The 14,371-nt window shown below is 40.7% G+C and overlaps 1 protein-coding gene across 4 annotated transcripts in view; it reads right to left on the reverse strand.

Moving 5' to 3' along the window:
- LOC136433280 (DNA repair protein RAD51 homolog 2-like) overlaps window positions 1-14,371 on the reverse strand; it is a 75,852-nt gene that overhangs the window by 50,258 nt on the left and 11,223 nt on the right. For all 4 annotated transcript variants that reach the window (XM_066425320.1, XM_066425321.1, XM_066425322.1 and 1 more), the window contains exon 7: window positions 95-194. In XM_066425320.1, the coding sequence (XP_066281417.1) occupies window positions 95-194 (100 nt within the window). The remainder of the gene's footprint in view (window positions 1-94; window positions 195-14,371) is intronic.

Genomic DNA, 14,371 nt, shown 5'->3' on the forward strand with positions numbered 1-14,371 from the left:
TGGGTCAGGAAGGGAGCCGATGTGATGTCCTATAATAAAACAATAAAACATTTGAGATCCTGTATGTGTTATTACCAAAGAAGAAAACACTAACCAGCACTGTTTCCCGCGCCCAGGTCACCCGACAGCACATCATGGTGGGGACCTTCCCGAGATGTGTTGAATCGTGTGGTGATTTGATTTGTCACAACAACCTGTAAAGGACAGATAACCAGTAGAAATCAGGGATCTTACAATTTACATTTTTCTTTTCATCTATATCTAGCTGTTTCTACTTTTTCTCTGCAATTAAGTGGCTGTTGCAGTCACTCTGTTCACAAAAGTATAAACTGACTTTATATGATGTCCAGCCAGACACAACTCACTTGCTCTGTATTTCTCTAAGGTAATGGTAAAGCCTTTCAGTGTAATGCTTGACATAACTGCTTCTGGTATTTGTTTATATTTGGGCAGGAGGACAAATTGAACGTTGATATGGTAACCTTTAGCTGTATCCCTTTTTTATTACTACTAAGGAATCTCGTATGAATGTCAGTACTGACTTGTGGGGAGGACAACTTAACATTGGTCATCCGTACTAATTGTGGTACTCAACTGTTATCATTGAGCACTACGTTTGTGATGACAAGGAGATACACATGAGCATTCCTCTTCCTAGACAAAATAGCATGTCGCTGTGAAAAGCTACAAAGTGTAATTGTAACTGTTGGAAAGACGACATTCCTTGGACTAAAAGGATTTAGTCAATCTCTTGTACCCTTCCTGGAACTAACTACCTTACAGTTATGGATGACTGTGAGTCTTAAAGTCTTGATGTGACAGTAAGACAATGTTGAAGACAATGTGAATTGCTTTACATTTGGTTACCATGAAGTCATCAAGGAAAAACCAACTGACTGACAGGTGTGTCAGTGCTTGAAAATGACTCAGGTATTATGAATAGCTGCCAGGAAGTAGATACTTCTGTACCAGTATGTGCCATCTTCCCAAGCTCTCGCTCTAACTTCCTGTTTCTTTATCCTTAGCTTTAAAAGTTTTTCAAAACAAGTCATGATCATGTGAAAAGCACATTTATCATTTGTGGGCAATGACAAGTCTTGCAAAACTAGCAAGGACTAGTCTTCACCAAACTCTGTGTTGTTAAAAGATATTTGCAAATATGGTATAAGTTTTCTTAGGGAACCCAGCTCAGTGGGAAAATGAATAATGCTGGTGGATACTACACATGTGGGTGCATGTAACCGTGGCAGTATTTTGTACCAAGGCAATAACCATACGCAGAATCACGCAGGCATCAGTTTGTTTGGTACAAAGAACGTGTGTGCTGATGGTCTGTCTTCTACAAACAGTCCTATTTACAGACCTAACATCCACTACCATAATACCGCCACGTTTACTGCAATTTCTAAAGTGATACTAATTTAGCAAAGGAGCAACTCGTCATTTTTTCCCGTTTACATGTCGATGTTATAGCTTACCTTTGCCAGTTATGCTGTGTATGTTTTTTTTCTCTCTTGATCTGCTAAAAACGAAATATCGCAATCGTAAGATGTTGCGGAAATGCACCGAGAACGGGCGTGCGCACGGAAGGGGGTTCCATAATACCGCCAGGAAGAAACTCGGCAATTATCTTGTTGTTAGTCACCTTTATGAACCAGCTGTTGTTCCTTTCTTTCGGGGTTGTGAGTTCCCTAAACATACAAAGATGTCTGGGGATACAAAAAATCACACGAAAACGGATGTTTCTGTTACGAATTTTGATTTACTGTAGCCCGTCACAACTGCTATCACGTAAAAGTTACGTCTGGCGTTCTACTATGGTTCAGTTCACATAATGGCGGGTCCGTTGCTAGTGTAAGGGTCGTATTAATTGTTGGTCTTATCCAAAAATTAAGATCGTCAAGATCTCAACTAGTCCCGCGTGCCCACCACCCCTCGTAATTGATATCTTGAGGGTTAAAGTTGAGACGGCAGGTCTACTATGCCGCTGGGTGTGAATCAGGAGCAGTTCTCTCGTGAGGTCCAGCGGCGGCAATGTTCGATCCAGTTATGGAAGAATCCCAAGTGTGCCATACAAATAAATACATTTTCTTTGACTATATATCACAGAAGAATTATTGGTTCCTGAGTAAATCTTTATTACTAATTTTCGTCTCCCATGCAAATACAAATGGTATCGACATACGCGTGGGGTCCCCAGTTGGAGCGGAGGGGTGCAAATTGTTTGAACCGCGGTTTGGGACCAAACAATAGAAGGGTTCATAATCCTACTATAAACTGTTGCTCCTTGGTGAAAAATTCATCTATAGATATTATGCATATAGTGTGATGCATGTAGATGAAAAACATTTCTCAGTGCTTTGTAGAAATTACACCCGCCCCAGCAAACTATTGGTTTCGCCGAAATTTTCGCGGGAAATTTCCTGTTACACAATACGGGGGAGCAGCCAGTCTCGGGCGAAAACAATGAAAATGGCGACGTTCTATTTTGCGACAGGTCAACCGCAGTTACGGCGATTAAACAACCGTTTTTGACGATAGATCACACTTTTACACGAGTTGAAGGCCAGTAAAAGAAACTTTATTTTGCTGTTGTTCAAATAATCGTCTTGAGCTTGAAGCACTTGCGATTATTAAATGCAAATCCAGCGAACAACGTGCGATGGCGTGATGATATGTTCTTCCCACGACGCGCTCGCCTGTCATGATAAGGGATCGAAAACATTTGACCTCGTTGTCTTCGAATGCCTCGTTATTGAGGCCTTTTTCAGAGTGTATCAAACACCTTGATGCCTGAAGTGTGCATACCTCGGAAATCACTGTTGCTGCACGAGTAGATCTCTTAAAATTCATGGCTTTTTAGATTTGGTGGTATTATGATTAGTGGCGGTATTATGGTAATGGATGTTACCCATCCTTCTGACAGGTGAAAAGGCCATATAGCCCAGTCAGCATCCTGAGCCACCCCAGCCAACAGGTTGAACTGATTTGTCTACTGCACCTACTAACCAGCCATGACCAATCATGTAATTACCTCACATTACTGTTTGATCAGCAACATGTTGACTATTCAGTCAAACTTCCTCAGTCATTCTGAGAGAGCAGTGAAGTTTCTTCAGTCTCAACAGGTGAAGCACAAAAGTAAAAGCTTAACAAGTTCAAGTCTTTCTCATCATCGCTATACTACCAAAGTTGAGACATGAAGGATCAAAGATCAATACAATACATGGGCACAGCGTTTCACCGAATGTAACAGCACGCCCCACATGTTGTCTGTTGATTCCATTCAAGAGGAAGTGGTTTATCAGACAAAGCAAGGACAAGTTTAACAACATCTACAAACATTAGCAAAGAACGTGATGTCCGTCACGTAAACAGACATAAGATTGCGACAAAAGGGATGCGTGGAAGTAGCATATCCTAATGAATACTTTGAAGTTTTGACAAAGCATGCTAAACTTCCTGACCTTAAGATTATCAGTAATGTAACACGAATCTGTTTACTCTGTGAATGAGACAGGTGTGCAGGATTTATCCGCTGGCGATGGTGAACTCTGCTGACTAATGCTTCCTTTCTCCACCCAGTGCTTTGGAGAACAACATCATTATCCTGGGCGCCATCCGATTATTACCAGGTCTCCCATACTAGCTTCCCTGAAAAGCGAGTATAGGAGCCCCTGTAGTAATCGGATGGCACCCAGGCTACAGCATCATTACTGTCTGATTTACATCTGGCTAACATTAGATGATTAGGCTTGCACACACCCTTAATGAAGTGGACAATGTTGTGTCATTCATTAGCCTCACTGGGGAGGGGTCCAGTTCAAGTCCCAAGGTTAGGACATCTCGGTTGGGGCTGCACCGTCTTTCGGAAGGGATGAAAAATGGGTGTCGCATGTTCGAGGAGGTGCATCGAGCGTGTTGAGGGGAAGGGCTAGCAACCCTCCCTGTAAAAATATACCCAGCTACAGAAATAGCAAAGAAACTTGTTGCCATATGCACTAGGCATTTATGGACTTTTAATACAATACAAGTTTTACACAGGATATGAGAACTCAAATAGAAATGGTTGGAAAAGCCCTACAGTCGGAGTAAAGTTGATTGAAAGGTAATGACATAGGGAAGGTAGGATTCAAAACAATGCAGTGAATGGCAATGACCTGGAAATGGGGAACAAAAGGACCTCAGTGAGAGTGGTAGAAACAACAACGGCGGTTGGGTTAATGTGGGTCCTTCACCTGTGCAGGTTGGCAAATATAGGTGTTTGCTAAAACTTTAAAAGGAAAATATTTAAAGTGTGGACAGACACAAGTCACTCTTTGATAAAAGCTGTTGAAGGTTGTTTCTGCTGTGATAACACATTTTTGTGGAGAAATACACAATGTAAATGGAAAGGTTGACTACCACCCAGGCTCTTCTTTGGAGAAACTTTTTAAAAGCAAACTTTGGTCACACCAATTTGAGTACATTTGACAAACTGGTATTAGAAAGAGGAATCAGATACGTATGCTCTTATGGAGGGAAAATGATTCTTCTGAATATGTGCAATAGAAAAAGAACTTCTTATGAACATGTATAATGTACCTCTTGTTTTATGATCGCTAAAGGCAGTAACACAGTCATGAGAGGATTAACTTAAGACTTTTCTGTTGACTCTAGGTTTAATGGCATTGTGTTTATACTCTCTCTTTAGGCTACTTCAGGGAACTAAGTGACCCTTACTGCCGGTAGGAATGAAAGAATGTAAGCCAACCTTACACTGGGTTGTAGAATCTCTTTGCAAAATAACAAGCCTTTGTGAGGCTTTACTTGTACATGAGTCATTGGAAAGTCACAAATGTAATGCCAGAATGTTTCACATGCACTTCTGAGTCCTGCTAAGGGCCAATCACATGATTTGATGTAACGTTACATGTACACTCTTGCAATGTGAAATTGAGCTTTGGTCATGACTTTAGTACAAATGTGGACAGTCACAAATGTTGTTTTTGGAATCTAATAAAAAGGTAGAACCTAATGCAATACGACCACCCTCACAAATGTTACTTATTTATGCATACTTAACACCCGTCCATAAATTTGGCATGATGGACTGCCCTGTGATGTGTATTTCAAGCCTTCCAAACTCAGAATCTGACTGACAGAAGAAGAGGGAGTGTTAAGGAAAGTCCCAGCAGAAACTGGGCCCACATGGCTACAGAACTCCTCCAGGCTTGACAGCCAGCCAAACACACAGGCCTTGGTGGTGCCAGGAAGTTTAGGTTCCTGGGTAAAGTAAGATAAATGTTTAATTGCCAGCAGTGCAGAGCTTGTGAAGAAGCCATACTACCCACAAGCCCCCGATGATTGATGGCAGAGGAATGATGATAAAGTCTGCACCAACATTTCACCATGGTTTCCCCTGGCAACGCTCTACATGATCACTATGTAACAAGCATTACATACAGACAACACTAGTGCTAACAATTCTGTTGCCAGCTTTAGGACTAAGGTGATTGACCTCTCTACTCCTTTGAAAAGAAACCTACAGAGCTCCAATTATCATTGATACCTAACTAACCGAATCCTAAAACCCTTTGTCTTCTGATGAAGTTTTCCCTTCATTACTTTGCTGGCAATGTACATATGCCACCTGGTTGAGATATGGTGCTAAATGACTCACAGTTATCAACAACAAAGGGACGTAGATATACAGAGACACAGATTGAACAGAACAGAAAAGAGAAAAAAAGCCGCTGCAAAGTAGCATCTTAAGCATCATATGTGACGAGACTTCATAATACAGAAAATTAGCATGGAAACAGAAATACAATACACCAAAAAAGATCCCTTCGCATGTTCTGTGGTTATACATAGGCATTAAATAACAGACACTTTTAACCCCATCATTGTCAAGGAGTAAAGCTACAGTTTAACCTTAATTCGTTTAAGCTGTAATCCCTCCGAGGCACGAGATCTGATCGCCAGGTCTTAACGAAGCCCTCAGGCTGACCTGTACAATTAGGACACATACCCAGGAGATGAGAAAGCATAATCTTCACTTCCTTATTGTCATCTCTTTGGGGATTCTCTGTTAAATCAACTTACAGATGCAATGTCTCATGTCAAACTGCCTCTGGTGTGACTCAACGGTTTACTTGAACAGATCATGTGTTCTCAACAGTACGGCCTGATCTGGCTGCACATTTCGCTTAGAAAGCAGTCCCGAACTCTGCATTGCTGTGGACACTCTGTTGCCAGACTACACAGGATCTAATGGGTGTCAACTCCTAGTTCCACCCTCTCTGTCCACTGGCAGACTTTAAAAGGTTGGAGGGTCATGCTAGGTCCCTGTAACACAAATAATACTGTACGTCACATCACAAAGCCCTGCATCCCTTCCTATAAACATGATACATTTGCACATTAGCAAGACAACCACCACCCACACAAACTTCTTCCAAGAAGTGAGCAGGTATCAGTTTAATAGGAAGCCGCCTGTGGAAGGGGGTGACTCTGGAGAAATGATGAGACTTATCATACAATTCCATTGACATTCCTGCCAGGTAAAAGATGATGTTCAACACCTGTCAGTAATCTGTCAATCAATCAAACAAAGAAAAGAGTTTTGTATAGGAATGTTTCCCTTTTTACAAGTAATGGTATGACCAAATCAATTATCTCTGAGTATGTTTTTATGAATACTTTGTTTGAAATGTTCTTTATAATTTCAGTTACAAGAATATTCTTCGAATCCCCATTCTTCTTTATAATTTGTATGAAAAAATGACTATGAATACTGTAGCCATTGAATTCCATTGGAAAGGGCTAATTGTGCAATATCATTGTTGGGGACACTGTAAGTTGTCAGACACATTTTCTTCATCAGGGACTTCCGTCAGGTTTTTGCAATCATACAAGAATGTTCATAGAATGTCATTAGACTTATTCAGCAGTTATTTTCCCTGACAGGAAAAAAACGGGAAAGAGTTCCATGGAGGAAAACTGCTGACTTGCCTGGCACCTCTCAAACCAGAAGTCCCTGGATGACTCCTGGCAGGGTCTTGTTACAGACTGGGCAGAGGAACATCAGACATCAGGATCTGGGAGGGTTGGGCAGGACTTGTGGGCAGGACTGCTGATGTGATTCTGAGTCAGCCTCTGGTCACAACATGTGGTTTGTCTCCTGGAGATAAGAATTTACCAGCAGAGTTTGCTCATGTCGATACCTACCCTTGTTTCCTTGGCTGTAAAACTTTGCGAAATGACTGGAGTCACTGGACCTTGTATCGATGTCCTTGATATAACATTAGGCCACACCAACTTAATCTTATGGATGACATCCGCGCGCGCATTGATTTTCACCTGTTGTCACCAAAAAAAATTAAAAATCACCTCCTCCAAGGCTACACAGAACTCCGGAACTTGCCGACTTAGATTGCCGCAAAAGGCTAGCATTGTGCCGGCTTATCGGAAAACTGGGGCGTATTTGTGGATTGGTATGCCATCGATGTTGGCTGGGGGATTTTGCGTTTGCACAGTTGTACAGAGAGGATCGCGGCGGCCAGCGAGTATCGCCCAGACAATTTCAAACACGACCTATCCAGAGTGGCTCTCACACGTTTCTTTTGCAACAATGAGAGACATAGGAGAGGAATTGAGGGATTGGCAGAGGGATTTGTGAGCGTTAACTATGGAATGCTTAATATGGAGTTCAATGCCATGTATGTTGAAACTGCCCTTATGGGTGTATATGAGTATTCTCATCACAGTCATACATGTATATCATCCACAGTCCTTGGAGCCAAATACCTTCAAATACAGTCAAACTTGTCCATCCAACCAACTCTATCCTACAACCAACTCTTGTCAACAACCACATTCAGACAGTCCCGTCCGATTTTACATAGTAAGTTAACTCTTTCAAGCAACCAACTGCAGGCTTCAACCAGCAACCACTTCCTCATGGGCCTCAGGGGTCATAATGTGTAGATTTTACACTTCATTCAACAACAAAATGATTGACAGCGGCAATCAGTCCAGCGAGCATTTCAATAAAAGATTCTACAGTCGACGGCAAGCTTGTGTTTATGTAGCAACAAATGTAGAACAAAGTGAATCCAAATGTAGCAACAAATGTGGAACAATGGACACACGAATCTCAATGTAAACATTCATTGTAAGTACAACAAAGGTTTTGTACATGTACCCGAAAAATCTTGTTATGTTAAAGTGTATTGGCAATGTAATCGACAGTGCATTGTAGTCTTGTAGACAACAACAGTTTAGTTTGTTTTTCCTTGTATATACTGTATTTCTTCACTTGTCTTGTAATTTTATATGCATAACAGGCAGATAAGTCCTGTACGTGCGAAGTATTTATGCAGCCTCATTTATGCCCACAAAATCAGAAAACCGACCCGAGTTTTATCCAACAGCCAACTCCAGTCATCAACCACATTTCCTTCGTCCCTTGACTGGTTGTTGGATGCAAGTTTGACTGTAGTATACTTCTTTGGTCGTTCTTTTCAATATATTAAAAATCAATCACTTGCTCTGAGTCTGCTATGATGAACAAGACAACCTACATGTACCTCCTACAAATAAACTGTGTTCTGTGGTTCAATTCGCAATACCAGCTTCGTACTAGTAGTCCTGTGGTTAAGCAGCATTTTTTTTTGCTGGATTTTTCTTTTTTTCGCCCGCGCGCATTAGTTTTGGGGTCTCCAGAGGATGTCATCCATAAAATCAAGTTGGTGTGGCCTTACTCATTATTACTGTAAATAATATAAAATGTTGGGCCACCTGGTCAGTTTGTCTAGCTCAAACAAATAAATGTAAAAACAAATGAAATCTTCTAATAATTTTGTTTATAATACCCGGTAATGAGCTTTAACTGTTTGACCAAGACTGTGAAACTTCAACAACTTGGTATACATGTAACTACTTTGTTTAAAACCATTATCAACATGACAAAACAGCCTCTGTCTCTAGCCTAGGAGTGGATGTCCTTATCAGAGTTCATACTAACACTAACAGCTTTTGGCTGAACAAAACAGGTTTCTTGCCTTCAGCAGCTGTTGTTGGTGTTATTGCTTTCAAAATATCCCCAGGTTTTACATGTATCATCCAAAGCAAACACAATTAAGCTGCCAGAACAAATCAAACTGTCAGTTGGGAAAACCTGTAGCCCCCTGGGTAATACTGGCAGTTTTGTGTACTATTATATACTCCCCTAGAAGGAGCCATATTTTCTGCTGGGACCACAGCCACAGGAAAGTTGCATGCCAGACTTAAGTCCCTCCTGTTAGCCAGTAAAACAGCCAATTTTCCAACTTTGTAAACTGAACAGGATAGGTTAAAGACACAACAAGGTTTCTCAGCAAGTAAGTGGGGACAAAGCTGATGTGTGTTATCAACTTTTAAACTATCAAGTGTGATTACTATTCAAAACAAGTCAGTGGGGACAAAGCTGATGTGTGTTATCAACTTTTAAACTATCAAGTTTGATTACTATTCAAAACAAGTCAGTGGGGACAAAGCTGATGTGTGTTATCAACTTTTAAACTATCAAGTTTGATTACTATTCAAAACACTGCAAAGAGAGGCACACAGCATGCAGCTGGTGTCTGCTTCTGGCAGTGAGGATGATTAGCTTTTGATGGAGTTTGAAGGTGAGCATACTAGGATGGAGACGGCCTTTGATTATTGAATCAAAATATCTGACACTGCTGTGAGCATACTCTTTAAAATGGTTATGTTGGTACAATGTCAGTGCTATGATAGGACCAGGCAGACAAGCATGAAGTGGCAAGAAGGGGATATACATATACATCTACATGTATTATAATTCATTTTCTTATCTTATGAAAATATAGAGTTAGAGAGCTGTCAGGAATTCCAAGCCAATTAGCAACAAAATGAAAGCCGCAAGTGATGACACCTGCCCACTTCTCTTTATCCAAACTACCAACATCAAAGTCCTTTCAAACCTTTCTGCATAAGGGCTGGGTTGTCCCCTGGAAACTTTCAAGATAAAAACTTTTTCAAGATATCAGAACTCCTGTCTTGACTGTATCAACTTATCAATGTGATATAAGAGTGCATGGTTGGTAACTTGCTTATATTCCAGGGAACGTTATCAGAAAGCTGTCAACAAGTCAGGTTACCTCTGGCAACATTGCTGCTAAGGCTCCTAGGTAGGGATGAAATAGGGAATTTAAGCCTGATAAGCACGAAATAATGGGAGTTATGGTTATCTGGTGGGAATGGAAGATATCTCCTAAGCAATCACATCATAAATTTTCAACAGCTCAATTTCTGTAATTGTTGTTTTACCTAATAATTGTACAAAATGATTTTATCAGTGTTTTAGATTACTACAGTATTACATTTCTATTCGAGTTCAACATTTCAAATCCTGTGAAACACTCGACAAGACTTATAGGCGACTTGATTTTACTGTTCTTGACACAATATGATTTTCAGAATCAGAAACAGAGTCAGTCCTGCTGTGAGAGGAAGCTTGCCACCACCAGTGACATGGATTATGAAGACTTCCAAGCCCATCAGAATGACTCCTCGCCTGTGGAATCTGTTGTACAGTCCTGTATGGTCTGGCCACTATCAGTGCATGGAGGAGTTCTGTTGGTGTTGGCAAGGAAGTGTGCTTATCTCCATTGGTGTGGGAGGACTCTCCCAAACTACTATCTAACCCAATCTGTCTAAGAACAGATGTGGAATCTGTTCCTGCAACATTGTCTATAAATTCATGTTACATAAGAGACTCCGACTTTGGAAGTGAATCACTTGTCGGTAGTCTACCCAAGATGTATCATGACCACGGTAAAACTTCACTTCATTTGAACACCTAAGCCATATTCATTCCAAAAGCTTCGTTTTCTACACAATAAAATTGTATGAGGTAATGAAGATGGGCTGCCCTATGACATGTCTGTTGGTAGCAAGATCATCTCTTCAACAGCATAACTTTTGCTTGACATTTTTCCAACTTTTAATACCTGCAGTGAAAAGTCCGAAGACTCGGGTAACAACATCAATGCTTTAGGTTATCAACATATAGTTAATGATTCATCAACTCCACAATTAAATCACCACATGCACTTTTACTGTGTGAGTCAACAAATAGGCTCAAAGATTATATTTAGATAAATCAGGTCCTGCCTCTGACTGTGGTGGGGCTCTACACGTGTTCTTGCAGCACATGTTCAGGGATATGTGCACACCTACTTGAATGGAAACACCAATATCAGTTTGATAATGGCATTGTTCTCGGGTATAATTTGGAAATATCACATGTCTACACATTCAAGAGTGACAGAAAAAAAGGAAGATATCAAAGTGAATCACATGTTAAATGTAATATCTAAACACCTATGTCAGTATGTGTCTCCCCCAATCATGGACTATTCTCCACCGATAAGTTCACACATGACCTTTACCTGGGCTGTTTGCATGGTCAGAATCTCATAACCAGACGTGAACAAAGTCTGACACTTGTTTTAAACCGTGATAAGAGACACGTACATGTACATTGTGGTATGATAGTCAACAACTCCTTCCCTTATTTGTCCTTGATGAAAAACAACTTGATAAGAACAAAGTCAACCACACCTACATGTATAAATATGTTCACATCCTTAGATTGTCAAACAACAAAGCAACCATAGAATTGGGTTTGTTGTTTTCAAAACTATTAGGTTTGAGATTCTGAGGCTATCTTATCATCGTTATTTCAAACTGTTCATTTCATGATATTGCACGAAATGAGTTGTCTATTCAGACCACTAAAATCTATCCGAATTTCTCTAAGCTTACAGACAAAGAAAAGACCATTCTTCTTTTAACTACCAAAAACCCACAAATTATAGAAAAGGTGGGACATTACGTCTTCCATTGCTTACAAAAGAGAAGTCAAACCCTTCACTAGTCACTAGTTATAGACGATTACGTTTGTATAGTCTAGTCTAGTCTAGCCTCTTTTATACCTATTTTTTACCCTGTTACATGTACTTTATGTATGTTGTGTGCAATTAGCCCTCGGGCAGGAATTTGCAATAAACTTATTATTATTAATTCAAAGCAACAAATCTAATTATTTTGATGCACCCAAGACATCACAAATTTTGCCATTATGTTAGTCATATCAAGAATTGTCAGAACCCAATGAGTCAGTGCAGAAAACAATTTTGTAAGGCCCATTCCTAAGTTTCATTGTTGAAGGTTCTTGTCTATCAGAGTAATTTGAGTAGTGGGTACAACATTCCCAAATCTTTCTGGGCAAACTGGTACAAAGGATTTATCCCTTGGACAGAACATGCAACAAGACAGCAGGAATGGTCAATACAATGCCACCTCTCTTCCATACAGACTGACGTAAAGTAAAGATGCATGTATATACATATGCAACAGACTTACAGCAGGCCAGAAATAGCCTGGGCCCCCAAAAAGTCTTTTCAAAAGTTTTCTTAAGTAATTCTAAGGTGCACAATACGGCCACAGTGGTTGATACTACATGGATACCCAGTGAAAGAAAGCCTTAGCCAGTGCTTTGCTCAAGAGACTTGACTAAAATGCTGGTGTGATGATTGGCAGGCCTAATGCAGGAGACCTGTGCATGCACACACAGGGTCCAGGCTTTCTGTGTACATTGCATGGCATCCAGACAAAAAGTTAAATATAACCTGGTCCAAAAGTTGACTTAGCTTTGTTATTGCCTAAGTCCAATTATTTGCTCTACCACAAGACAACAGCCAAAGTGCGATACTATTTTTTGCAGAGAAACATACGCTGCAGAAAAATCTATGGAGTGATGTGTTGACACAGACATTACGTGTCTTGGAGTGATAACCTTGAGTTCACCACTTGCTTTGATGTGTATGTGACATGCTGGACGGAAACAAACCTCACCTTTTTACCTCACCTGTCTGGCCTGTGATTGGTCAGTTTAGGGGGAGGATACAGGTTTGAGAGTAAACACAGATAACATTGTCCAACTCCCATGTTTGAGCCAATTATGGCCTGTTCCAAACTTCCCATGTTGGCACATGTCCAATTTGTCATTTTGTGGGGGCCTAGAGAAACAAGAATGCCACAACTCCATTGCCAGCCATAACTTTGGTACAAAAGAAATGCCTCTCACAAACTTGACAGGCCCCAGCAACTTACCATTAAAGAGGGGGATATACAAAAAATGAACGTCATTAATGATCTGTTCCAACGTCATTTCTATATATATTTTGTTGAAGTGTTGTTGACAACAGTTGGGAGGTACCAGAGGTTCAACAAACGGGAATATAGCCCTATAAATCTGCCAAAAACAATGTGTATTGTGTAGTGTCATCAGGGTATTCAATAGATCAAACTTTTCCAAAGAATTCATAATTCTGAACACCATTTTAACGTCTGTTCATCATCTTCCATATTTCAACACAAAGGCGCCTTCTTCCTGTAGACTATGCAGCCGCTTGTGGTTGTGCCCCTGCAAGACCCCCGTTTTTATCAGATGCAAACACATCCCTACCACCTGTCAACCAGCCCCAGCATTAGTTACTGGGCTTTGTTGTTAGCCTGCTAGACTGGCAACCTTTCAACTGATAGAGTGGCTCGCCCACTCTCATTAATGAACACAATCATCATGACATCTCTTCGCTATGTTCCCCAAACAAAATGTTTTCCATTGAACTGATTTGAATGCCTCATCAGAGAAATAAGAGAGGAGACCAACAAAGTGTAGTGTGCAAGGGTGTGGCTAAACCCCTTCCAACCCTGTTACCCCAGCCCTGTTAGATTACTCTGATAGGTTCACGACCGCAGACAAGCCTTTAAAAGCCTGCATTCCCACATCACTCCAGCAGGCTGAGCCCCCTGATCAACAGGGTTGTTCAAGAGGCCTTTTTACAGGGTATGATTTATATCAGTAGCCAAGGTTGCCAGGAACTATGGTGTGGCCAGGTCTCCACTGTAGTAGGGCCATTCCTACGCCACCGGGGATAGCTGACTTGTACACTTGTCGCTCTCTGAGTCTCTTTCTGTCACAACTTGTTGCATGATTGGAACACAGATAATGTTGTGATATTCTAAAATGTAATACTATGTACAGCCTTTTCGAAATACTGTGAACAATGTTTCATTTACATTTAAGGGGGCAGAACAAGCAGTAGTTATACAACAGATCTATGTTGAGTTGTGTAGTCCTATTGTTTATCCACAGGGGCATGGGTCAACACTGTATTACTGTGAGATTCAATCGCCAAGTTCACCTCATTTCTTTCTTGGACACCGTAGTGGTATATATTAAAAGCCTTGTTATAAGCAATGGCAACGACAGATTGCAGACCTAAGAAGCTCACTTTACAGCTCATTGTAAATG

Source organism: Branchiostoma lanceolatum, chromosome 4 (assembly GCF_035083965.1).
Source record: "Branchiostoma lanceolatum isolate klBraLanc5 chromosome 4, klBraLanc5.hap2, whole genome shotgun sequence".
Lineage (NCBI taxonomy): Eukaryota > Metazoa > Chordata > Leptocardii > Amphioxiformes > Branchiostomatidae > Branchiostoma > Branchiostoma lanceolatum.